The sequence below is a fragment of the Ambystoma mexicanum genome, chromosome 4p (assembly GCF_040938575.1).
Source record: "Ambystoma mexicanum isolate Mex_15411 chromosome 4p, UKY_AmexF1_1, whole genome shotgun sequence".
NCBI classification, from domain to species: Eukaryota; Metazoa; Chordata; class Amphibia; order Caudata; family Ambystomatidae; genus Ambystoma; species Ambystoma mexicanum.
The window spans coordinates 797,462,658-797,490,239 of NC_090927.1; the positions used below are offsets into that span (position 1 = coordinate 797,462,658).

The window sequence follows — 27,582 nt, forward strand, 5'->3', positions numbered from 1 at the left end:
GAACTTTCTGCTGTAATTAGTCAGTCCAAGGAGGCTCCTTAGTTCCCGCAGAGTTGTGGGGTCTTTCAGTTTCTGAAGTGCTTCCACTTTCTTTTCCTGGGGACAGAGACCCTGAGGAGTAATCTCATGCCCCAAGAAATTAACACGGGTTCTACACCACTGTGCTTTCTGAAAGGAAAGTTTTGCTCCGGCAGCCCTCAACTGTGTCAGAACATAACGGATCTCCGCTATGTGTTCCTCCACAGATGAACTTTTGATGAGGACATCATCTACATAAGCCAGGTTACCCCTTGCACCCAAGTCAGGCATGGCCTTGTGTAGAAAAATGTTGAATTCATTGCCGGAGTTGAGGTATCCGAAGGGAGTCCGGGTCCAGGTGTACTGCTGGCCCCCAAAGGTAAAAGCCAGCTTGTATTGGTCCTCCCTACTGACAGGCACAGTCCAGTATCCACTGGTCAGGTCTATTGCAGTGAATACCTGTGACCCCTGGATCTGGGCCAGCCCTTGGTCAATGTAGGGCAGAGGCCATCGGGAAGTATGGACCCGTTTGTTGAGCTCCCTGAGGTCGGCACAGAGTCTCCACTGGCCGTTTGGCTTCAATATTCCCAGCACCGGATTATTGAAGGTGCTGTGGACTGGACGGATTATTCCCCGGGACTCAAGGTTCTTAATTATTTCAGTAAGGGACTCCATTGATGCGAGAGGCAAGCGATATTGCTTCACAAACACAGGAGTCATGCCAGGGTCCGTGGGGATTGTTGTTGTGTGGATGTCAGTGCGACCACAGTCATATGAGTCTACCGCAAAGAGATCTTGGAAATCCAAGAAAACTTGTTTCAACTTTTGCTTTTGTTCCAGAGTCACACAGGCATCAGCTAGGTTGACTCTCTCTTCCACCATCTGCCTGAAGCCTGGAAAGACTTCTGGTTTGGCTATTTCCGCGGCCTCCTCCAGCTGGGTGGAGAAGTCCCTGGTCAGAGTGCTGATTTGGACCGGAGGCTTCAGGTGGGAAAGGCAGCCCTCATGTACCTGGAAAATCACCTCATCCCTCCTGAAGTCACAAGTCACATCTTCCTTACCATAAGGGCAAGAAGTGTACACCAGGAAGTTCCCCCCATGCCGGGTAAAAATCCTGTCTGGTGTTGTATTGTCATCACTGTCACTGTCAAAGCAGTCCTTGGGGATTGGCCCTAACAGTTCATTACCTAAATCAATGGAAAAATGTCGGTCATCAACCGCCATTCCAATAATGGTGCCTGCGGCTAGAGTAATACTCTTTAAGTCGCTGTTATCCACCTCTATTAGAATGGTGTCATGTTCTATGTTGACTAATGGAGTTGGGTTTACCCCCAACCCTTGCTGTTGGAGAGACGCATTTAGATGTATGTAAGCATCAGGGTTTTTCAACTCTTGTCCCCTTTTAACTTTCACTTCCAGGGAGAATTGTCGGGTCCTTTCTGGGATGGTGACTTCCTCTTTAGTCTCAGTTTCAACTGCATAAGGTAGCAATTGAGCTGACCTAAATGCTTTTTCTGGATCATCAAAGCCCATGGGATTATCCGCTAATCGGGACCAAGCTTTGAAGTTTATTAGGTCCAAACTAATGGCAAAGCGATTGAGAATGTCACTGCCTACGTAAAAGGCGGCAGGGACGTCTCGCACGACCCAACAATTATGGACTATGCTCTTGTTGCCAATGGAGATTTTGAGCATACACCTGCTTGGCAGGAGATGTTTGGAATTAGGTGCTTCCAGGTCCATTTCCCATTTGTCTATCAGTTTGAAGGTGGGAATGGCTGGATCTTTTGGGAGTTGGCGAAACATGGCTTCGCTGATGAAGCTCTTACCGTTGTTCACACACACTCGAGCGAGAACAGAGTCCTTCCCATCATTTAACTGAACAGGGATGAACAACTGCTCTCCAATTTGCTGAATATCAGCCAGGCTTTGAGCTGATTTCACATCTTTCTGGACTATAGGAGTGGGAGTTCCTGATTGTGGATTAGTATAGAATTTCAGAGTGTTTCCTTCCAGCGTGGAATACCACCTTAAACTGGAAGGAAGGTTGATTTTCAGAAACAGAGAGGACCCCCCATCACCAGTCTGTTGTCCTACTGCTATTACTGTCACGTCTGGAATCTGGTTGTTCTGGAAGTGAAATTCTACTTGGTCAGATTTTTGTTCAACCATGTGGCAGGTGCCGTTCAAACTAACATGGTTGACACTCTGTTTTAATTTTATTGGTCGGCTAGTCTGGGTCCAGAGGACCTTGTTTACGCAATCTATTAGGGGTGACAACCTTCTCAGGAGGTCATTCCCTAGTAAACAAGGGGTGCCCTCTGGGGTCACAACTATGACCGGGTGTTTCAGCTTGTGTCACCCAATTTTAATGTCCAAATCTGCCGTCCCCTCGACAGGAATTTCCTTCCCGTCAAAGTTCTGGAGTTGTCCGGGAAGAGAGGTGAGAGGAATTTGGTAATTCTCTCCCCTTCCTGCATTCAGTTCATCAAAGGCCCTTCTGGACAGAAGGGTAGCTTGAGATCCAGTGTCCACCAGTGCTGAGATTGTACCCTGCCCCTGTACTTGTACCGGGGCATAATATCTTCCCTCCTTCTCCTCAAGGGGGCACAGATAATGCACATTTTTGGACAACTGGTGGGCTAACTTTCTGGTTTTGGACATCGCGAGAGAAGAATTTTGGGCAGAATTCTGTGGAGAGCCTTGGGAATCTGAAAGAAAAAGTTGGCAACTGGAGATCAGAGCCATTGTGGGTTCCCCTGGCTCCGGTTCTGGGCCGCCCCCCCTTTTTGGAGGCAGTCACCAGGATGGGTTTGAACCAGGGGATTTTCTTGCGGTTGGTTCTGGGATGAGATGGTGGGCGGCGGTAGCTCAGTCTCCACATCTCCCCAGTCTGGATTTGCATCCCTAGGGACCCATTTTTCTTTGGGAGGAGTTCCCCCCTCTCTGAAGGAGAAGATCCTTTTCTCAGGATCCTCTGAGGATCCCTCTCCCTCAAATTGGAAGATCTGTACCTCCTCCTCAAACTGAGTCTGTTTGGGTCTTTTGTTTCTCCTACCCCCCCTCTGCTCCTTAGGAGGCAGACTTTCAGGGGCAAGAGATTTTGTTTCCGGTTCCTGGGTTTCCAGGGGCTGTTTACAAGTGAGGAAGGAAGCTTCCTCCAAGGCTTTACACCCCCCTTCCCTTTGTGCCTCCTCCCTGGGAACCGGTGTGTTATCGGGGTGCTGCCCCCGTCATTGTTCTGGAGCACCAGGTCCAGAGTTGGGTACGTTCTGCGCCGGCATGCCGATCTGAGGGTTCTGCTGAGCCCTCAGTATGTGACCCATATCCCGCGCCATGTTTTGAACCTGGCGCTCTAACTGGGAAACCCGCTCAGGCTGATACGGGGCCCTGTTTTCTCCCCTGGGCTGATCCCGGGAAGGGTAGCTGTCCCTCCTCTGGTAGTACCCCTGGTTGGGAAGATTTGGGTACCCCTCCACCCTTGGCCTCCCCTCTCCCGGATTCAGTGGTCTGGGCTCAGGGAATTGGGGAAAGAAGGATGGATGGTTTTGGGGCTGAAAGTCGGGTGGATATCTGGGGAAAAAGTTCTGCCCAGGGTTTGGTAAATTTCTGCCCTCCTGTGGGAAGTTTGGAGGGAAGTTCCCTGGGTTAGGTGCTTGGCTGGATCCCCCCCCTTGGGCTGGAGGAGTCCACTCATAACCCAGGATGGGTCGATTTCCCTTGTAACGGGGACTTACATAATCAGGAGAGCGAGGGACCCCATTTGTGGGGCTGCCTCCCTGGCTCCCTGTCTGTGACTGGCCCGAGGACCTTCTGGGCCTAGCATTATTAGGTGCAGGTAGGTTTTTAGGCCCCCCTATCTCCAAATCCAAAACGGGGGTGACCTTTACCTCTGCCACCTTGGCAGCAGCAGGGGTGCTGTTGGCTTTGGGGTTTTTCTGGGCATTACTTTTGCTATCTATCGGTTTCTGCACCTCATAGATCCGGGTAGCCTGTTCAATGACCCAGTCTAAAGATCTTTTCTCGTGAAAATCCCTCACGAGCTGGGTCATGATATATTTGGGCAAGGCATGGAAAAACGTATTAATGAACTCTCTACTATCTGTGCGCACCCTTCTGGTGGTCTGCGCAAAAGCACGTTTCAGTTCTTGCACAAATTCTTGTGGGGCCTGATCCTCCCCACATTGCAAATTGTAGGCTGCCTTGCGAGCCTCTTGAGGATTTCTGTGAACAGAAAAATGTTTCAAGATGGCCGCCTTATAGGTGGACCATCTTAAATGATTTTGGTCCTCCAGCCCCGCAAAGAAACTGGAGTATTCCGGGGAGAAGGTCCACTTTACATACTGAATACAGCTTTGGCTGTCCTTCAAATGGAAAGTCTCCATCATTTGTTCAAACAACTCTAAGTGCTCCCAAACAGAATACTTAGCGTTCTTATGGTAAGGCGTGATGGCGCTCCTGATCGCCTTAATCTGTTTTAAGGGGTCCTTAAGCAAGGCCCTTTTTGCCTTATTGGCCCTTTTGGTTCGGGTAACCCTTGTCCATTCGTCCTCGGACTCAGAGGCACTGCTCCCAGAGGTTCCCGTCTGTTCTTCCAGGTTTTCCCGGATTCTGCGAGCCTGGGAATGGCTGGCAGAATGTGGGGACCTGGTCTCCTGTGTCCTGCTCAGTTCAGAGGAGTCTTCAGATTCCTCCTTGCTGCCAGGATTTGATGGGTACCCCCCCCACTGACCTAACTGGGCAGAGGTTTTCAGGATGCCCTTAATGGGCCTATTCTCCCGGGGTTCCCCACTAAACTGTACTGTACTTGGGTGCCCATACCCGGATGCCCACCCCTCCATTCCTGGGTGGTACTGGCCTATGAGACCCATACTCTTAGCTGGATAGTAATCTGCCATCCCTGTGGCCCTGTGCTCACGTGCGCCAGGGGACATGGGGGTGGCAGAGTCCAGGGACTGAGAGGTATGAGGGCCTCTGGTACTAGGGCTCCTGAGGTTATGCTCCGGAGTTTCCATTTCCCAGCGAACCTCATCTCTATCCCCCCCTGCTCCCTGTTGCAATGCAAGAGCCTGCATTTGTGCCTTCAGTTCCTCAGTTAAGGCCTTACTAGACTCTATCAGTCTCTCCTGCATCGCTACCTGTTGTTGGAGCCTATCATTGTGTTGGCAGAGAGCCTCATTCTCTCTCTGTGCTTCCTGATTGGTCCTGGAGTACTGGGCCAGTCTTTGCTGCAGGAGGGTTACCTCCTGGGCAATGTCCCTATTGGCCTGCTCCTTTCTTGCCAGAGCCTCTTCCACCCTCCTGGTGTGCTCTAACAAGGTCTGGTTTTCTTTTTGGAGGTCACCCAGCCCCTGGAGGGACAGGTGATTTTCTTCCATTTTCCTTTTTAAATGGCAGACTTCCTGGCCTATGGCGTCTCTTTCCTGACTAAGAGCCTGCATTTGTGCCGCCAGGTCGTCCCTCTGCCTTTGGAAGGTACCAGCTTTCTGGCGCTCCTGGTCAAACTCTGTCTGGGTATCCAGGTCTTTCAAAATCAGTTTATTGCTCTCTGCCTTCTCTCTATCTAGGTGGCTTTGCAGGGTGACTACCTGCTCAGCACATGCCCTATTGAAGTCTAGCTGTTGCTCCAGCTTTTTCTGGCTTTGCAGTAGGGAGTCCAAATCTTCTTGGTGTTCCTTCTGCAAGGCCAGAAATCTGGTATCCTGTTCTGACTTTTCCTTTTGCAGCACATCCATATCCTCCTTCATTTTAGTGATGTACAGTCTGCTGTCAGTTTCTGACTCCTGGCTCCTCTGCAGCCTCTGCTCAGAAGAGACCAGGTCAGATTGGACCTTCTCTAACACCATCTGTTGCCTATTTGCCAGATTTTGGCTTTCAGCACATCTATCCTGCATGTCTCCCATATATAGGTACAGGTATGCTGCTATCCTGGCAATCTTATTGTGTTCCTCTTTGGCTTTAGGAGCTATATATAGTTCACTCAGGGCCACATGTAATGGACCCTGATCTCTCCATAAGTCTGACCCTGTTTCAGTGACCTCTCGCGTGATGGCCTGCAACCAGGCATCCTGGCCCTGCTCAACCCATTCACCTCTCACAAATAGTTTATGTAAGAAGTGCTCTCTGGCTATTTTCATATCTACCAAGGTCGTCATTCTAGAGATTGGTCTCTGTCCTGACTTACAGAAGTTAGTATTTTATTTTTGCAGAACAGAACTTTTCTTGGAGTGTCCCTTTTGAGGAATGCTTCACAGCGTAATGCAGCGTGGTGATCCGACCGGATGTATGTATCCCGTCAGTTAGCACACTGTATTAAGCTGCACAAGTGGTAAATCTAACCCAACGTCTCGGCTCGAGCCCCCAATTTGTAAGAGGATTCAATTCAACACTACAGCTAAGTCAGCGCCTAGTTTATAGTATTGAAAGAAAACCCTTATTGATATACCTTTATGTCCAGTTCATGCGTTCTGGATGACTACCCCTATATCACACCCCTCTCTTGGAATCCCCCTCACCCCACTGAGCCAAGAAGTAGTTCTGTTTTGCAAGTTAAAAGGTTTATTTGATAAATTAAAATATATATATATATCACACTTTATAATAAATTAATAATTGACTAGCACACTTAATCTGATATGATAAAGATTAACAACAGAGAATCTGGCACTAACACGCTTCTCTATAATCAATAAGGAGTTGACATGAAATGGATAAGGTAGCACACTGGTAAATAGGTACAGAAGTATAATGTGGTAGAGAATGCTTTATAAGGTTCAAGGAAATGCAAGGTTGAATGAATGAAATGCAGTATAGAAAACAACTTGATATGATTTCAGCAAAACAATGTAATCACTTTTCTCTGGCAATCCCCTCCCCCCCTTGATGCAATGCAAGGAAATGGAAGGAAGCACACAGTTCTCAGAAATGCAATCAAATGTGATTCAGTTCAATCCCAGCAAGCTTACAGAAAACAGATAGGAGTTTTGAAAACACAGGCAAAATGCTTTGATATGTGCTAGCAATGGATGAGAAATATGCTGGAAATGCTTTTAATTCCCTTTCAGAGGTTCAGGGTGAGTGGTATCTAGTTAATATTAGTCCAGGCTCACACTAGCAACGATGCAGGGATAGTTAGCAGGTTAAACGAATTTCTGGCAAATGGAAGGCAAGCAGCAGCAGCTTTTTACACGTGAAGAAATTTGCAAATCGCGGCAAAATTCGCGAATGCGTGTTCCACGATTACGGTAAAACTATAAGGGGTAGGAATGTGCGATTCAAAGCTAAGATTCTAAGCTTTCAAATGAAAGTTACTGCAAGTCTCTAGCACAAACGGTCGCAGAGATATGAGCGATTAAATAAAGGTTGTTTTTCAGATTTGAAATTTTAAAGTTCAAAAAGACAAGTGCAGCTTGCAACTAGAAAATGACAAGTGACAGCTTTACAAATGACAGGTGACAGTTAGGAGACAGTTCTACTTAGATTAAAATAGGTTGAATTATATTATTTTAACTAGGAGATTGGATCTGCACAGTTTTCTAGGTACTCACACTATATTCTTGAGTGAAATGGGCCACGCCACGGATCTGGTCAGATTTTAGACTTGCCTCTGGTCTCTGCACTTCACAGTGATCTGGGTCAGCTCTCTCTGGTTCTGCTAACAGGTCAGCTCTACTCTGCTTCTGGTCTGGCCTGATGGATTTGAAGTCTCTATGTTGCTCTCTGAAGGTTGATGGAGGTAAGTATGGATTTTCCCGGCAGAGCTTCCAGCTGCAAATGGATTTGAAGGTCTCTACCTAAGTTTCAGTGGTCCATTTATATGTTCTGCAAGTGGGTGTGTGTGTTTGGTCATAACTAAACTCGCCCCTCTCACTTGTCATTGGTCAAATTTCCATTCCCCACTTGATTGGGGAATGAACTGTGAGTCAGAGGGATGTCATTTTATGGCTTGCAGATAGGACACTCCTCTGTCAGATTGCACACATTCTATATTTGATAATAAAAGACATATTTCACAGTTACACAGTTGCTTGAAATTACATATACATGGTGTGGCTGAATTTAGCCATGTCTCTGTCCAAATCTGCTGTTTCTAAGAGCTTGCATTCAGAAATGGCACATAATTGACTTTTTAACTGATTTTTCAATTTCTGACATTGACCCAACTTTACATACATGTGCGCAGGGAGTATGGACATTAACTGATGAAGTTTCAGATTTTTAACATGCATACATTTAGAGTAATATCCACTTTTCCGCTAACACCCCCCTGAACATGCCACCGGGTCGAAAAACCTCTTAAAATGTGGGCAGAAAAATCACAAGAATTATGGTGTCATTTATAAAATTTTCACATGTCCGTACTATGAGTGATCCATCTTTTTAAAGTTATGTTCTGGCTCCAAAGGGGTGTGGTTTACCCTCAGCACAAGGTTGAATTTCTGGTTTTTCCAGTTCTGCCAAGCCAGCTTGCTCTCACAGGCAATGCCCCTCCCAGCTTCTGCCAAGAGGAAGCTACATTTTACGACCGCTGTAATAAAACCTTTGCATGAGTCAAGACAGGCTTTGTTCAGAGCTCCTGTAGAGCACAGGTAATTCAATTATCAGATAGATGGCATATCCTTAGTGTGAGCAGCAAAAGGGCAGCTAGGCCTGGGAACACAGCTGTGACTCAAGTTTCACTCCTGATGGGGGTAGTTGCCAGGCAGAATTCAGTTCCTTAAGCCAGACTTTCAGCTAACTGTCATGTTTTTTGTTGCTTTTTAAATTAACTTGCAATTTTACACATGCAGTTAGAATGCTGATTCTAAGTGCAAAACTATGACATTTCAACAGTTACAAAGGCATGTGACACCAAACATAGGTCACTCATTTAATCTAAACATTTCGATTTTAGTGTCTTTAAATCCAGTGCAACTTAAACTGCTGACTCCATAGCTCAGCCAGTTTTGTTATAAGCATTGTTCTGGGCTCTTCATTTCCCAGATTTTGTAGGCACACAAAACTCCATTCTGCCAAATGTCTGCTGGTGTTCAGTGAATATTTTGCACAGGTTGCAATGTTTGAAAATAGGCATTTTGAGCCTGCCTTCAGAGAACACAGGGTGGTTTTAAAACGCCGGCTTTTGGATAGTGGTGAGTACTGGTACTGCACCCATTTTTGGGATTTAACAAATGAATTCCCCACAATTCTAAGTTGCATTTGGCAATCAGCATTGCCATTCCCAATGGTTTCAGACTACTGTGCGGGTAGTCCAATGGTGATTTTAAAGCGCTTTGAAGCTAACCGGCGCTACTGTTTTTCCTTTGGCAACCCATTTCCCTCATGGCAACCCGGCCTTTCATTCTCGCACTGGTGGGTGGCAAGTGAGGCAACCATTTTGGTGTGCGCACAAACTGCGCAGCTTTCCTGGATTTCGGCGCACATGTGGGTTTTCCGCCATCTTGAATTTTCTAAGCCCACAGCACCAAATGTTGTGGCATGATAGCTTAAACGTGGGTCAGGACACCCAACAAGGCTGCCATGGAAAGTAAAGAGGGGACATGTATGGAACAACCGCCTTCCCTTTCTATGGTGGCCATCTTGGAAAAGGATTATAACGACAAATCCTATTTTTTAGTACCACACTTTACTGCTTTGCAAATCTAGATTCTCCAACAAGTCACCGTGCTGTACGCCAGCATATGGTCATGTGGCATTCTGCGCAAGGTGTGTAATTAAGTCACAAGTTAATTTACATTATGGTTATGTGCCAGTACTAAAAACCGATGCCCGTTAGAAAAAAAAACGTTCTTAACGGTAGGGTTAAGTTGCCCTACTAAAAACCTGTTAAATTCAGTAATAAAAAAAAACTTTGTTAAAGGGACATTATGGTTAAGTTGCACTAATAAAAACCTATCAAATTGAGTAAAAAAACGTTGTTAAAAGGACGTTATGGTTACAAGTAAAATCTAAAAACCCCTGAAATTCGCCAGTTATGGTAAGCTAAGCAACCATAACTCTCGCCACCACCGTGCCCTGCTAAGACTAACACCCAGGACATCAATGATGACATCACAAATATCATTGATGACATCACATGTTCAGCCCCTTCTTTTTGTTCACTGCCACATCTAGGCCAGGTGGGTTTATTTACTGACAGTCAGAAACTTAACTTTCAAAAGGTATTAATTACATTTATAGATATTCCTATTCTCACATGTTCTTAAAGTACTTTTCTTAGAATTTAATCGCATCTTATGATGTACATATATAGGGGAAGAAGCAGGCCTGAAACACAGCAATCATTTTTGTGCATGCATACAATTATGTAGATTATACACAGTTGCTCATGATACTGCCTCTTGTTTGCTTACTTTACTCTCCATATATACGACCCATATTTGTATGCATTGTAGTCTATTTTAGTTGTGTGTGTATTAGTAGAAGTAGGTAGTAAGTGATGCATTATTCGCTACGTAGTACATGTTTCACAGTACGGAAAAGTCTACTACAGAAGCATACACCATTTTATTATATAATTTTTGAAAATTACAAATATAGCACCTCTGTGGTGTATGCTGCAGCCAATACCTACATTTCTGTGTGAGTAGGTTCCTGCACTAGAAAGAACAGTGCTATGGAATGTTCTTTAGGGCACTACATTGCCTGATGAGGAATGTAGTTAATTACACATCTCCCGACAATCCCCGATACTTTTTTGCCAACATTACATTCACAACCCCTTGTATGAAAGATAAATACACACGTGATGTCATCATTGATGTCCTGGGTTAGTCTTAGCAGGGCACAGTGGTGGTGCGAGTTATGGTTGCTTAGCTTACCATAACTGGCGAATTTCAGAGGTTTTTAGATTTTACTTGTAAACATGACGTCCTTTTAACAATATTTTTTTACTCAATTTCATAGGTTTTTATTTGTGCAACTTAACCATAACGTCCCTTTAACAAAGTTGTTCTATTACTGAATATGTATATATTCGTGAAAACACTTTTATAAAGGGACATTGTGGTTAGGTTGCACTAATGAAAACCAATGAAACTCATTGAAAATGTATTGAAAAAACTCAGCTAATAGGATGTTATGGTTGCAAGTTAAAATCGAAAAACCATGACATTCGCCAATTATGCTAAACTATGTAACGATAACTCACACTGCTGCCATGCACTGCTAAGGCTAAGACCCAGGCCATCAAAGATGGCATCACAAATGGCAGCATCGATGATGGTTTGTAAGCAAGTAAGGACGGACTATTAGATGGTGAAACCAAAGGGCTGACAAGAATCTGTCTGTACAATGGCGTGTGCGGAATCAACGCACTAACTCTTGAATGAACATTTGCATGTTTGGCGAGTGAGCAATGCCAAGAGGGGTAATCTGAAAATTTAGAAATGAGCTATTATGTATTGAATGGGTCTCAACATTGAGTTGTTGGTTTTGCTCATGTGTGAAAAGAAGTGTTGTTTCAAGATGGTCTGTAAGGGTCGGAAAGTGCTCAGAAATAGCGTCCTTCCCTACATTGCAAGGATTAAACCAAAGGACATTGGCATTTCTTTAAATCAAGTCTGCACTGTTAAATACATGTATATGATCAAACTTAGAAATTAAATTAAAGGATTGAAAGAGGCTTTCTTAAAGAGTTCAGGGCTTTGTAAGTGTATGTATAAGCTGGCACAGTTTGCTTGACCATCTATCCCAGATGTCTTGACGAAGGAGGGGCAGGACACCTCAATAAGCACAACTTCCTCAGCGCAGTGACCTTTTCTATTGGTAGTAATGCCTTCTGCCTGCGAACACACCATTCACCATTCCCCCTTTTCTCGGTTGTGGCATTCGTGAAGATGTTTTGCAAGAGGTGGTCAATTGTCTGTTTCAAGGATATGGATATCCCAGGAAACTGTTTCCGCCCCTACGAGGAACATGTTCCTTACTACTAGGGTCCCTACTGGGAATAACTTGTACTAATTTCGATCTTTATAAATCTGGCTACTCCTCTAATCAGTTTACACCTCGCAACATCTTAATTTGGGTTTGGGACGAGCCCCTTTATTATCTCAATGTAATCCTACAAGCAGATTCTTTGGGGTTTTTGAAACTGGAAGGCTTTGAAGAACATTTTGCCAAAAACAGTTTTTACGTAGGCATTGGCGACCTATTTATTGCAAATTATTTTTGCTTTTCAGATCAACACCTACGAGCAGAGGTGGACGAGTGGCAGAAAAATATACAAAAGTTCTCTGCCCAAATCATTGGAAAAACAATAGTCTATTTAAATGGTTCGAGCGTGGAGTGCCGCTTCCGAGAGTGCAACATGGGCAACATGATCTGTGATGCGATGGTAAGAAAAGTGAATATGGGATCTGTTGGGGCATGTGAAGATCAAAGAGTCACACAAAGCTAATTTGCTTGATAAAATGCCCCATCACTGAGGCAGGTTGGGTTCACAGATTTCTGCCTCTTTATCTCCATAGCCCTTCTTCCTGTCCCTTCAACCAACCTCAACAGCAACAAACCTAAACTAACTTGCCAGCCTTTGATGCCCCTTTTTTTCATCTGACCTGACCAGAACCCAGTGGGAACCCTCCCTAGATGGTGTTTCTTCCTTCCCCCTTCAAACCTATAAATCTCCCTGTTAATCTCCCTTCTTAGTCCAGACCAAGTTATTTTCTTTCCTCTTAGTATCATAGCCTTCAAGTTCTTTTTCGTGAATGTTGTCATTTCCAGGCCCGACTTCTTTGTCAAGTCATTTTTCCCCATGTGGGCAATTAACAAATCGGGCCCTGTGCCTTCATTGTGCTAAAACCAAAAAAATATAGATTTACTCCACCTAATTCCTCCTCTTACAGACAACAATACATCAATAGCAAGCCAATAAAAACGTTTTGCCTGCTACATTTCAAGATGGCGTGGCCACAATGCACCATCTGCCTCCTGGTCTCATCCAGGTTTGGTGCTTCCAGGCCTCTTGAATTCCACTCAAACACTAGCAGAAATTAGTACTTTTTAGGCAGGTCAAGTAATGTTTTCATGGTACTTAGCCATGGTGTCGAGTGTCCTTTTTGAAATGTTTGAATGCAGTGATGGTACTTTATGTGGCTGCCCTAGAGATAGCAGCATTGCCCAAGTTATTTGAGATTAAACTAGAAGTCACAAGGTTTGCAGTCTGCCATTCAAGCATTTTGGTCACGTTGGGGTGGGCTCTGGAGCAGTTCTGGGGTGGATGTGTATTGCTAACAAAGGAGTCTGTGTGTTGGCACACTTCTGATTTCAGACGATTATGAGATCTGCGAGTAGTTGGTTGGCACATAAAAAGGTATCCATGTGGCCCAGAATTTGTATGGTACAATACATATCTTATGTTAACACCTGTTAGAATGTCAATATACTCCAAATCAAACCCCCTCCCCCTAATGTTCCCACTGCAACCTGCTAGATGAGGTTTTTGCCTAAGTTATCCAAGCCTGCACAGGATTGTTTACATTTTAGATGTATGGTGTATATCTGATAACTAGTCATAGAAATGGCCCTCTGTTAATTATGAATATTATAAGCTTACACTCAAAAAACGTTTTGCCTGCTACATTTCAAGATGGCGTGGCCACAATGCACCATCTGCCTCCTGGTCTCATCCAGGTTTGGTGCTTCCAGGCCTCTTGAATTCCACTCAAACACTAGCAGAAATGTGGAGTGTGGTAGGTTTCCTAGCCCAAGCTCTGTTGTTGAGGAACAAGTTGTGATGAATTTGATGGTGTCATCACTCCTTTCCCAACGGTGACCTCTCCCCATGTGGCTAGGGGATGGCAGCCGCTACCTGACCCTGACCCTGGGGGCGGCTATATGAGGGTGGATCACATGGGGGGAGACATTGTAGGGGAGGAGTGGTCCAAGGGAACCCCCTGGCCTACATCTCCATCCCAGGTGAGGGCCATGGCTCATCGGGCGTCCCCTCCTTACCACCTGGGCCCAGATGGTGGATGGCTCGCCTGCTGAAGACATTGCCCACACGTATTGAATTTAGCTAGGCCTCAGAAACCATTTTGCTTAATAAAGATGCTGTGAGCATGGCGCACTGTAGTGCGGCCCTACCCTCGGAGAGTTTCAATTCCCTGTTGCCGCAGCACCCTGGCAGATCCGCTGTGAGCACGTTCCCACAAACAGGACGGACATGAACTAGCATAAGATACTAACACTGTTACATTTCACCGTCTGCAGTGTATCACTGCTCCCAGAATGACCCGGTCAGCAAGGCCTGGGCGATGGGAAGATCTGTAGAATGGTCATCTGATGAAAGCAGAAAGGTACCCAAATATGAATGTCAAAAACCACTTTTATTACATGCATCCTCTCCATAAAACCATTTTTACTAAAGAAACCTGTAAAATTGTGTAATTATCGTACATGACACCAGCCGTGAAGGACCCACACCCCTGCAGGGGTGTGCAAATGATAAAAGCATTCCGGGGGATTATTCTTTGTATGTATCATTGAAAGCCGTACACCCCGCGGACCCGCGCCATAACTGAACTAATGCTGCTAGAGTACACAAGAAAGAGAATGTAACCATACAGAGGGCACATGTGAAGAGTGTGCGAGAATGCATTTGTCGCACGTGTATGTCTAAGCCCCTTACATGCCACCACCGTCACATACGGTGGCGGGTCATTTTCTATGTACTCCACCAACCTCAATACTACCTCACTTACTACAAATGTATATGCATATAGCTAAATACTGTAATTGTTGAAACATAGTGTACGAATAAGGTGCTCAGACTGGATATAATTGAGACGCCTCTAGCGAAATGAAATGTATGTTTTCAAGTAATTCAAACAAATATTATAAAGTGCTCTAATGATTGTGATGTTCTCGCCTCCAAAAAACCGGCAACACGCGAGGAAGATACCTTTGTGAATATGTGCAAGGCCATTTCCCCTCCCACCCTGCGAAGACTGCCAAACATGAAAGCAGAGGCCCGCGCCGCGCTGCCCCACCTCCCCCAACTAGACTGGAGCCGCTTCAAAGATGTGTAGCCCCCTCTGCAGCACCCAAGGCCACGGGCCGCCACCTGCATTATTTACAACACAGCAGTAAACCCCTGCCTGAACCCACACTTCCAAAGGCGCCCCCTCGTAAACCCCACAACCCACCAGATCATCTTAGACTTATGGCCCTGTGCAATCAGGACACCCAACACTGTGGCAACACACAGCGGCACATTTATAACCACATCTAACAAGACAGGGAGGCATGGACCGTCCGTCCCGTGCCCTGAAGTTTAGCCCCTCAACCTATGGCCCCGGTCAACAGGACACTGGTAACCTTGCCCTGACGAATGACCATCAGACCCCTCACAAGGTGCATTCCTCCTGTGTTGCATTAACCTGTAGTATAACCTATTGGAAGATTTACTAAAGAAGATAATATTGCAATGACTGAATGACTGCGGTGTGCATGGCCTAGGGCAAATAAGTCAGGAAAAGACATTCATCTCTGACACTGGCCGCGATGGCACAACAACACCGCCCGGATGAACTCTGCCAACCTGCCAGGCCCAGCCCAACCCACGAGGCTGACCAATGACGTTCTCCACCCATGGCCAACCACATCGCAGCAGCACCTATAGTTAGTCGTCGCCACCCAATCCCATTGAACTTGTGCCCCCTATAGTGTATAGGTTCTTATGACGTTTTCTGTAAATATATACGCCTGTCTTTGCTATTGTCAGACAGAGCGCTCTCGGAGTTTGCAGAGTTCTTTGCATGCCCTATTCTGATTGATAAACTCCCATTTAAGCTCACCCGCACTCTGTCTTGGCTTTATTCCCGATTTGGGAGAGTCCGTCATTGTCTCTCATTGCGGGGAGGATCGTGCTGGCTGGGGACGCTCGCCTTCAGTGGTGACCCCGAAAGCGTGATTATTACTATTATTTTTTCCCGATCTAACATTACCGTCCCCTTTTGGCACGAGAATCTCCGGTCGAAAAGGGATACGTACGGCGAGCCGGCTCCGGGAGGCTGGCCGCCAATGGCGACCGGTACACTAAGAAGTGCGCACTCAAAAGAGAGAGGGTACGGGATCCCAGTTGAAAAATCCCCTTTGAGTACCGCTCGCCGGAGCCGGGGCTGACTGTTGAGCTGACGGCGACACTGCCTGGACGGACCCAGTTTCGGAGACTATCGGTTCAAGACGGGCACGTGAGTATTGAGTGCGAGTGATTGTAAAGGGAGTGGGGGAAGAAGTGTAGGACAGGGAACGAAGAGGGGGTACGCAGATCTACTAAGGGTCATCCTAAAATTTCCTTGCTTTTTCTTTGCATATGGCCATTAGGATTAAGAGGTGAATAAGAGATAAAAGTGACGGGAACCTAGCTCCGAAAGGGGGTGGAAGGCGGCGCCACATAGTGCTATCTTGACTAGTACTGGGAATATATGAAGAAGTGGAATATAAGATAAAAGTGTCCAGCAAAAGGGGGCACTGAGAATATATTAGTGACCGCTATTACTTCTTTCTTTTCTTTTCTTTACTTTAGGGTTAGGGGGGAAAATAAAAGTGAGATTAGTACAAAACTTAGGGAGAAAGTAGGAAAAAGAGAGTCCTACTATAAGAGGGAAGAGCAGACCAATATATATATATACGTATCCATACATCCGAATAAGGACAGGGACAGCCGGCTAGGGAGGAAAGGGAGGACAGTTTGATTTGTGAATAGAGTGTTACCAGGAGGTGCGTGCGCCTCGGATGTGTCAGACGACAATCTGATCTAAGTGTGCAAAATGGCTATAAATGTATAGAAATCGAATGGTCATGGTAAGTGTGACCGGATAGAACTTTTTGTAGAAAAGAGCGACAAGGCGAAGAGAGTGTGTACCTATTTGATTTCCGGGTTAAGGTTGTCGAAATAACTGATGGTTTGCTCTTGTATGTGCCCCCCCAAAGAGAATAGAATAGATACTGTGTACAGCCAGTTTTGTATTGCGCAAGTAGGGGGCAGAGCACAAAGGAGCCTATTAGTGAATGTGAAGTAAAAGACGAAACCCATAGTGGTAAGAGGTTTACATTGTAATTGTGAACACACAGAGAGAAACAGGTACTGGGAAAACACACAGGATAGGGGCCGAAACACCCTTATCACATATTTGTAAAAACCTACCAGGCTATGCGGAGCGAATTAAGAAATATCATGATCAATGGATAACCGAGTTGAAGGGAGAGGGGTTACCCCAGATATGGCCCGAGGGAGGGTCATTTGATAAAAGTGTTCTGGATATGGTGGCCACATGCATTTGTTTGAAGTACAAGGGGAAGCAGTTGCAAAATAGGAGAGAAGTATTAGATCTCTGGAGGTTATTTGAAGAGATACCACCGCCTAAAGCACCAGCATTAAATCCTGATCTCCCGTCCACCACAGACAATCCACTGATAATACAGAAAGATGTTAAAGAATTGTCAAGTGTAGCGCCACCAGTAGAGGTAATAAGTTTGTACCCGATATTAAACAAGCCTGTGCCCGCAGAAGGATGCAGTGACCCCACTTATGTGCCTCCCCCGACAACTACTACACCCCGCCGGCCCACGGCACCCCCGCCATATGAAAGAACAAGGGAGCGAACCCAGGCAAGTACACAAAGGGTGGACATAGAGAAACTCACAGATGATTTACAATCAAGACTCTCAATAGCAAAAGATGAGCTCTCGAGGATAAAAGACATGTGTGAACAAACAGCACTTAATGCGGCTAGATCAGGGCGCACGTCTAGAGCGCCGGGTGAGAATAGAAAACTTGAAGAGGGGTGGAAAAAAGGTGAGATACTGTTCAGGATTGAAGAAGAACCGACACGAATAATCGAAATAGGGACACGAGAGGGAGATATTGACAATGAAGAAAGGCCTATAGGGGACAGAGAGGAATTACTATGTGATATAAGGGACGATTTAGAAGAAAGCGACAGGTTGAGCATGGCAATGGGAGGGGGAAGTGAAGGGGGGGTGGTACATGTTCAATGAGAACACTGGATGATGAGTGGACGGGGCGATTAAGGAACAGGGTGGGGAAGATGGCATCACTGGGGACCTCAGCAGCCAAAGCGGGTCCAGATGCAACGACAAAAGGAAGGCTAGAGCTCGCATTGATACATAGGGGAGGAGGGAGGCCGAATTATATCCCATGGGCCCAGATGGATAAAGCCAATTTACTAAAGCTGTTGCCCCCGTTATCGGGAGGGGCGAGCAAGTGGATATACGCCTTTGAGACACACACTGCCGGGGTACCCCTAGCAATAGGAGATGTGAAGAGCTTGCTTGTATCAGCAGTGGGGGATCAAGCTGAGAGAGTATGGGTCAAGGCCGGTTTCCCAGGAGTAACATTAGACTGCGACCGCCATGATGGAGCCTCCTTTAACACAGTGCGTGCCAGGGTGTGGGATGCCGTGCGAGAAACGTTTCCAGACACGCCAGACTTAGTCAGTAATGCAGTGTACAATGAATGACGGGGAGGAGGCTATGGATTACATTTTTCGGGTCCAAGAGATGTGGAGAGCAGAAACAGGTACGCCCTGGTATCAATCGACATCTTTATTTTATTTCATTATAAAAAGAGGGCTCCCCAAAGAAGTGCAAAAGGCGCTGGACAAGATAGCAGGTATTGAGGCAAAGGGATGGCCTGAAATTCAGAGCATAATAGTGCACCATTGTAAGCGAATAAAGGAAAGGGAGAAGGAGGTGGCGCAGAGGAGATTGGCAGACGAAGCAAAGCTAGTGCAGACAAAGTTGGTGAAGGTCGCAGCGGCTGTAGCCGCACTCCCCCACAGCAGGGAGGGAGATGAGGAGGAGGAGGGTCTGATAGCCATACAAGGAAGGATGGCAACTAGTTGGGCTGGAGCCGGACAGCGGCAGTGGAATGAGCAGGAGACAGGCGGAGGGTCGCAGTGGCAGGAGTGGGCCCCTCGAGGAGGACGAGGTGGGTACAGGGGCCGAAGGGGTGGACCGGGATACGGAGGAATGGGAGTAAATGGATGGCAGGGCCCTAGAGGTGCACAAGGGAGTTGCTGGAACTGCGGAAGATGGGGGCATTACTCTAGGGAGTGCAGAGCTAGACCCAACAACGGGTTCCAAGAGGTAGAACAGTATGGCCATCCCCACCCGGGGAGCCCATATGGTCTTCCAATGGGACAACAACAACTGAGAAACCCAGGCCAAGGTAATACTGAGCAGCAACAGGGGCACCAGTATAGAACACAGAACCACCCACAAAACAATGACAATATGCAGTATACGCCAGGCAACCCTTTCGCAACAACAGCAAACGGGGCCCCCGCACCAGCACCTTACAACGGCATGTCAGTGGTTTCAGGAAGTGTCTTTAATCAGGGGGGGGCGATGAGACACCCCGCATAGGACAGCCCACAGAGAACACTTGCGTGTCCAGTTCTATCTACAATGCAGCAGAGGAACCATTGGTAGGGGCGCAGATAGGAGACAAGCAGTTCATATTCATGGTTGATTCGGGAGCGGAGAAATCATGTATCCAAGAGGGCCGGTTCCCGTTATCTAACAGGAAGTTAGAGACGCAGGGGTTCTCTGGGGCTGTAATTGAAGTTCCTTACACAGAAGCTTTGGATGTAACAGTGGGGGGGTAAAACTGTAAAGACACCCTTACTGTATTATGAACACTCACCAATAAATTTATTAGGGAGGGATCTCCTGAGTAAACTTAACATGACCATATCATTTACCGAGAGAGGAATAGTGTGTTCTACACCCGGGATATGCCCCTTGCGTGCGATGTTGGTAGTGCAAGCCTACATAACCACACAGGAAGTACGAGGGTTGCCGGAAAATGAGGAAATGTTTATTGAAGGGCTAAAGACTTTGGCCCTCATAATTCCAGAGCTAAGAAGAATGGACTGGAGGATTCCAGCGGAGTTCCTCTTCCGCCCCATAGTGTGTCCCGACATAGCACCAGGATCAGTGGTATCATTAGACTTGCACGCTGTACAGGTATCAGCGAAAAGGATCGCTGTGATTGGAGTGGATAGGGAAGGATGTGAGTGGCGTACAGTGCTGTGTACAAATGCCAACATCGCCCTACGAGAGTTAACAGATGAGGATCTCTTTTCAGACACAGAAGGGGATGGTGAGATAGTAATGGAAATAGCGATGCCCTGTGACATTTTGATTCAAGCCAAGGAAACCCCCGTCCAATTGATGGCAGTGGTAGGAGCACCGCCGTCATTTTTTGATGATGACATGAGGCTCGTACCGAATAATTTGTGGACAACAGGCCCCCATGATGTAGGGCTGTTGCATGGAGTACAACCTGTGGTAATAAAGTTAAAGCAAGGAGCAATTTTACCCAGAGTGAAACAGTATCCATTGTCCCGTGAGGCTGAAGAAGGGATAAGAGAGACCATAAATGCACTACTAGCACAAGGGATAATAGTGCCTTCAACCTCCCCATGTAACACATGTATTTATCCAATCAAAAAAGCAAAAGGAGGGTCTTGGAGGATGATACAGGACTTGCGCCCCCTAAATTATGTAATTCAGAAGGAGTTCCCTCTGGTCCCGAACCCTGCATCAATATTATGCAGCATCCCGAAAGTGGCATCACATTTCACAGTAGTAGACTTGAAAAACGCAATTTTCTCAATACCCCTGGCTGAAGAGAGTAGATACCTTACAGCATTCACACTGGGGGGTAAAAGATATGAACATTGCAGACTACCACAGGGATACTGTGAGAGCCTGAGCATATTCAAGCGCATATTGCATGAAGACTTGGGAAACCTATCAGTTGAGAGTACGATTATTCAGTACGTAGACGATTTATTGGTGTGTGCACAAGACGAAGTAACATGTAGAAAGGATTCAACAACGCTCCTGACTCTACTGGCCAACAAGGGGTACAAGGTAGACAAGGAGAAGTTACAGTACTGCCTGACAGAGGTCTTATACTTAGGACAACTGATATCAAAAGATGGAAAAAGAATAATCCCCGACAGGGTAGAAGCGATAAGATCTGTAGGAGAACCCACAACAGTGAAAGACATGCAGAAATTCTTGGGAATGTGCAACTATTGCCGAGCCTGGATATTAGACTATGCAGCATACACGAGGCCCCTACTACAAGCACTCAAGGAAGCACAACAGGAAAATAAAAAAATTGAATGGTCAGAAGAAATGCGCGCGTCATTCCAATCATTAAAAGGGTTAATTTCAAGCGCTCCAGTGCTAGCAAACCCTGATTATGGACGCGAATTTTACCTATTCTCACACTGCAAGGGAACACTCATGACAGCTGTACTGACACAAAAGACGTCCCTAGGACACAAGCCTTTGGCTTACTATAGTGGTACTTTGGATGCCGTGATGCAAGGCCATTTCGCGTGCGAGCAATCACTCGCTGCATCCGCGTTTACGATTGAGAAAAGTGCCACAATAGTAATGGGTTGCCCTGTAACATTGTTTGTGGAACATTCATTATTTGCAATACTTGAAAGGTCAAAAAGCACACTGACAACACAGCGGGCAACAGCCTACGAGATCATATTGTCTAGCGCCAATATCCATCTGGTGAGATGCAAGACAGTGAACCCCGCCACATTCATTACAGAAGCGTGCACACTAGAGGACATGCAGGACCACGATTGCGCAACCTACACAGGAGAAAGAGGGGAGGACACAGTGGTGTGTGAGAACGCTCTGAGCGAGGGGGAAGTGTACTTCGTGGATGGGTCTGCATCGATTGATGTGGACACGGGAGAAAAGCATGTTGGTATGGCGGTGGTGAGATTAGAAGACGGTGAGTATGAAACATTACTTCAATACCGCCTCCCATCACATTACTCTGCACAAGCAGCAGAACTGATTGCGCTCATAGAAGCACTGCAAGCAGCAAAGGGTTGCGCAGTGACAATATACACAGACTCAGCTTACATGACGACGACAGTACATGGAGGTCTAGCGAGATGGGGGCGGAGGGGATTTCGACGGGCAGACGGAACACCAGTACAGCATGCGGAATTGTTGAGAGTTAATTGAGGCCCTACAAATCCTACTGCAGTAGCAATAGTTAAGTGCCAAGCACATATATCCAACACAGACGTTGTGTCTTTGGGGAAAGCGGCAGCGGATGCTGCCACCAAGGAGGCTTCCCATTTTCAGAAATATGACGCAGGTGAGTACATGCTGCAGCATAAGACAAACGAAGAGCCCCCAGAAGGGTACAACATGATGCCCATATCACAAATACTAGAATTACAGGAAGGAGCTAGTGAAGACGAAAAATTGATGTGGACAAAACGAGGGTGCAGCAAATCGGGAACAGACTTACTGTGGCGGCAAAATAACTCAGGAAAAGTGGTAATGCCAATCCATTTACTAGAAATTGCGTTTCAACAACTACACTTCCCTGCACATAATACCAAACAGCACATTGCAGCAGAAATACAAGAAGAATGGTTTGTGCCCTGTCTCCAGGAGCACGTATCTCGATTAGCAATGGAATGCACAACATGTCAGATCTACAATTCAGGAATGACATTACGCACACTCTGGGGAACAATTCCTAAACCCATTGGCCCATTCAGAGAGCTGCATATTGATTACGCAGACATGGGGGAAGGTGTAATGGCGCACGGTACATGATCGTGGTTGTGTGCCCATTCTCAAGGTGGGTGGAAGCAGGACCATGTGCACGACCTGATGCCAAAAGCGCCGCCAAGTTCCTAGTGAGGGAAGTGTTCCCGCGCTGGGGAATTTGTGACGTGATTCGCTCAGACAACGGCACTCATTTTGTGAATGAACTTTTCAAGGAAGTCACTACATTATTGGGAATAAAACATAAATTGTGTTCGATTTATCATCCTCAAAGTAATGGCGTAGTGGAAAAGATGAACGGACTCTTAAAGGGCAGGTTATCAAAACTATGCTTTTCATTAAAGAAGAATTGGATCTACTGTCTGCCCCTTGCGCTATTTGAACTGAGAAATAAGCCAAGTAAAGATCACCATTTGTCCCCGCACAAAATCGTGACTGGGAGACGAATGCACACAGCACACTCTCCACTGCGCGAACACTCAGATGCACACAGGAGCACCGCGATATTGGGAGAAGAATTCACGGACTATTTGAAAAAATTAACAAGGGCAGCGCATGCAATATCAAAGCAGCTCTCCCTACCCTTCACTAGAGAGGAGGGAAACATAACAGGGTCTGTCACGGAGCCTGAGCAACAGCTACAGCTGATGCCGGGCGAACTAATTTATGTCAGGAGTTTTGTGCGTCGATGGAATGCACCACGGTTCCACGGCCCATACGAAGTAGTGTTCTGCACGCCCACAGCTGTAAAAGTGAAGGGCTTGAGGTACTGGGTACACTTGACAGATGTGCAAAGAGCTTATAATAATGTGCAAGAGGAGGCAGATGAGGAGGCACAGACAACAGCAACCGATTCGACTGAACAGAATGTCTGAATATTAACTTGTGTTTGTGCGTCAGCAATGAACGTGAATGGGAAAGTGACTGATGAAGTATTGCTGCATTCTCTTTTTATATATTACTGAAAAAAAAAAGGTTTTTCTTTTGGACTTATATGTAATTAATGAAGTAATCAAATTATGACATGTTTACACCCTTGTCTGTGAATACCCTTCCCTACAACCCTACCCGCTTCCATTACCCGTCAATATATATTGGCACTAATGGTGCCAACAAAATGTTTACATGCATGCACTTAATGCACTTTTATATCTCAAACAGGAACTACCATGGCATCTAACAGGCAGCCTGCAACGGATAGAATTAGTAGAATGAGAGAATTATTAAATGAGAGATGCAGATATTCGTATGAGTGCGGATTATCAGTGTGCATTACGATGTTTTTTATGCTAATGTTTGGTCTGGTTACATATTGGTTTGTAGCGTTCATCTCTATCGAGATGAACGAGGGGGGAGGGATTAACAGCACTGGGATTAACAGCACCACTGGGACCAATGTAACTGCAAGTGTCAATATGAGGGAAGGTGATTTTCCGGTATGGGATGGAACTAAACTTGTATGGGGTTATCACACCACACCATCCAATGCTGTCATATCAGAAAAGAAAGAGCCACAGGGAAGAATGCAAAACAACACAGTGTCTCCACCAGTGATGTATAGGTATAATGCTCGCAGTTTAAATGACCGAAACCCGTCTGCCATATCGTGGTTGTATGATACCCCCACCAGTCAACCTGCCCCCGTCTTAAAAAACAACCTGCAAGATAAACTCAGGGACGAAAAGGAAAAGATGCTAGCAGCACACGAAATCTTATACGATGAATGGGCCAAGGGGGGCGGGAATGAGAAAGGGGGGTCTATTTTTTCCCTCGCCCAGGAGGCTGGGAAGTACATAAGGAACAAGAACAACAGACGGAAAAGGGAAACCGGGAGGAGGAAGTATGATGAGTACTATGGGTTAGTATTAGATAAAATGGAAGACCCACAACACCCCCACCAGACAAATAAGTGGTATGCAGATGTGAGTGCCACCGCAAAACAAACAACAAATGAGAGCTGTTATGTCTGCTCCCTCATTCCTCATGCTTCAGGTACACCCAAAGTATTGCTACCCAAAGAGTTGCCAATTATAGATGCCCAATGTCTCCTTCATCTCACGTTATGCAGGATTAAGAACACCTTCCAGGCACATGAAGTTACTTTTAAAATGCTGCAGAACGAGAAAACTTGCTACCCAAAATCGGCAGGGGTGGTATGTCTGGAGGAACCATTTTTTGTAATACAAGGGACACTTTTTTCAGACAACAAGTGGAAGGATGAAGAAGTAATGTGCAAAGCTGAAGCACTGAGAGGTGTGGCACCAGAGAAACTGCAGTGGATAGAAGAAACATGCACACCAGTATGGAAGGAACACATTTCAAAACTAACTTGGGTAACCGCCATTGAAAAACCCTTCAAACTACAGAGTGAAATAGACTATGAACTATGTTTCAGAGGAGAGGGGAAAATCACCATGGGAACAAACAAGAGCTGCAACAAGGCCCTCACCATCCCAGATCTGAGAAAAGGGACAGCGGCCCTAATGGACACGTACTGGGTATGCGGCAATCAGGCATACCTGCACCTTCCCCCGTCATGGAGTGGCAGCTGCTCAATGGCCACTCTACACTCAGCCCTAATGGTAATACCAGAAAGCCACATCGATGGAAGCAAAAGGACACAGGAGCGCATACAACAGAGTGCAGCCCAGCCGACTGCGGAGTCACAAATGTATGTCCTGTCCTCCGGAAACAAGGGAGAGGTGCTGACCCGTAACAGAAGAGCATCAAATTACATATCAAAGGCATCATCAGAACTGTTGGCTCAGATCCCAGACAGATATCGATTATTCAGCTCAGCAGAAACATTCTTTGCCTCACTCATCTCAAGTGTCCAAGCAAGGGCAAACGCAAAATGGCTCCAGATAACACGTTGGGAACTGATTCAGCTGGCCAATGACACTGAAGAGGGGTTCAACGTAATAAAAGTGGAACTAAGGGCTTTACGGCTGATGACAATGCAAAACAAGTATGTCCTGGACCTGTTGACGGCGATGGATGGAGGTGTTTGCCGAAAAATTGGAAGTGCCTGTTGCACTTTCGTACCTTCCGAAGATGCAGAAAATGGCTCCCTGTCCCATGTGATCGAAGCAGTGCACAACCTAGGAGAAAAAATGAAAATGGAAGGTGGAGCAGAAGACAGTACGTGGTTCGATAACATTTTCTCCTGGGTCCCCTCGTGGCTTGGAACAATCGTGAAATTTTTGATGCCAGCTGTGGTGTTCCTCCTTTTTGTTTTTTGCCTGTGCCAGGTGGGTCTTCGATGTTGCGCTAACGCTGTACCTAATGGTGCAATGATGATGGTGACAATGGGCAACACTCGTGGGACAATGCATAACATGCAGGAAGTGCAGGTACAAACAGGAACAGATAACACACCAAGATATCAGCTGGTGCCTATCTCTCACGACAAAGATATCGTAGATAAAGCATGGCACACCACCATTAGAGAGCCCCGTGTACTAGAATGGTACCAAGAGGTGTGGGTAGATCTGGCGGGAGATGGCGGATGTATATACCTGACTTGTACTCCAGACGAATATGCCAGAAGAGGGGAAAGTTTACGGGGGGTGTGTAGAGCATGGATGCCCATAAAAGGCACACCTTCATGGGATGAGGCGGTGATGGACGAAGCAGAATGCAGAAGGCTGGAGGAGTTAAAGTATTTGTTACTTAAGTAACGAAAGGGGGGAAATGTAGGGGAGGAGTGGTCCAAGGGAACCCCCTGGCCTACATCTCCAACCCAGGTGAGGGCCATGGCTCATCGGGCGTCCCCTCCTTACCAACCGGGCCCAGATGGTGGATGGCTTGCCTGCTGAAGACATTGCCCACACGTATTGAATTTAGCTAGGCCTCAGAAACCATTTTGCTTAATAAAGATGGTGTGAGCGTGGCGCACTGTAGTGCGGCCCCCACCCTCGGAGAGTTTCAATTATCCCTGTTGCCGCAGCACCCTGGCAGATCCGCTGTGAGCACGTTCCCACGAACAGGACGGACATGAACTAGCATAAGATACTAACACTGTAACATTTCACCGTCCGCAGTGTATCACTGCTCCCAGAATGACCCGGTCAGCAAGGCCTGGGCGATGGGAAGATCTGTAGAATGGTCATCTAATGAAAGCAGAAAGGTACCCAAATATGAATGTCAAAAACCACTTTTATTACATGTATCCTCTCCATACAACCACTTTTACTAAAGAAACCTGTAAAATTGTGTAATTATCGTACATGACACCAGCCGTGAACGACCCACACCCCTGCAGGGGTGTGCAAATGATAAAAGCATTCCGGGGGATTATTCTTTATATGTATCATTGAAAGCCGTACACCCCGCGGACCCGCGCCATAACTGAACTAATGCTGCTAGAGTACACAAGAAAGCGAATGTAACCATACAGAGGGCACATGTGAAGAGTGTGCGAGAATGCACTTGTCGCGCGTGTATGTCTAAGCCCCTTACATGCCACCACCGTCACATACGGTGGCGGGTCATTTTCTATGTACTCCACCAACCTCAATACTACCTCACTTACTACAAATGTATATGCATATAGCTAAATACTGTAATTGTTGAAACATAGTGTACGAATAAGGTGCTCAGACTGGATATAATTGAGACGCCTCTAGCGAAATGAAATGTATGTTTTCAAGTAATTCAAACAAATATTATAAAGTGCTCTAATGATTGTGATGTTCTCGCCTCCAAAAAAACGGCAGCACGCGAGGAAGATACCTTTGTGAATATGTGGAAGGCCATTTCCCCTCCCACCCTGCGAAGACTGCCAAACATGAAAGCAGAGGCCCGCGCCGCGCTGCCCCACCTCCCCCAACTAGACTGGAGCTGCTTCAAAGATGTGTAGCCCCCTCTGCAGCACCCAAGGCCACGGGCCGCCAACTGCATTATTTACAACACAGCAGTAAACCCCTGCCTGAACCCACACTTCCAAAGGCGCCCCCTCCTAAACCCCAC

At 46.3% G+C, this 27,582-nt stretch overlaps 1 protein-coding gene across 1 annotated transcript in view; it reads left to right on the forward strand.

The window, feature by feature from the left end:
- The window catches only part of NT5E (5'-nucleotidase ecto), a 1,024,615-nt gene that overhangs the window by 657,932 nt on the left and 339,101 nt on the right, over positions 1-27,582 (forward strand). Inside the window, exon 5 of the mRNA XM_069606337.1 lies at positions 12,198-12,352. Coding sequence (XP_069462438.1) covers positions 12,198-12,352 — 155 coding nt within the window. The remainder of the gene's footprint in view (positions 1-12,197; positions 12,353-27,582) is intronic.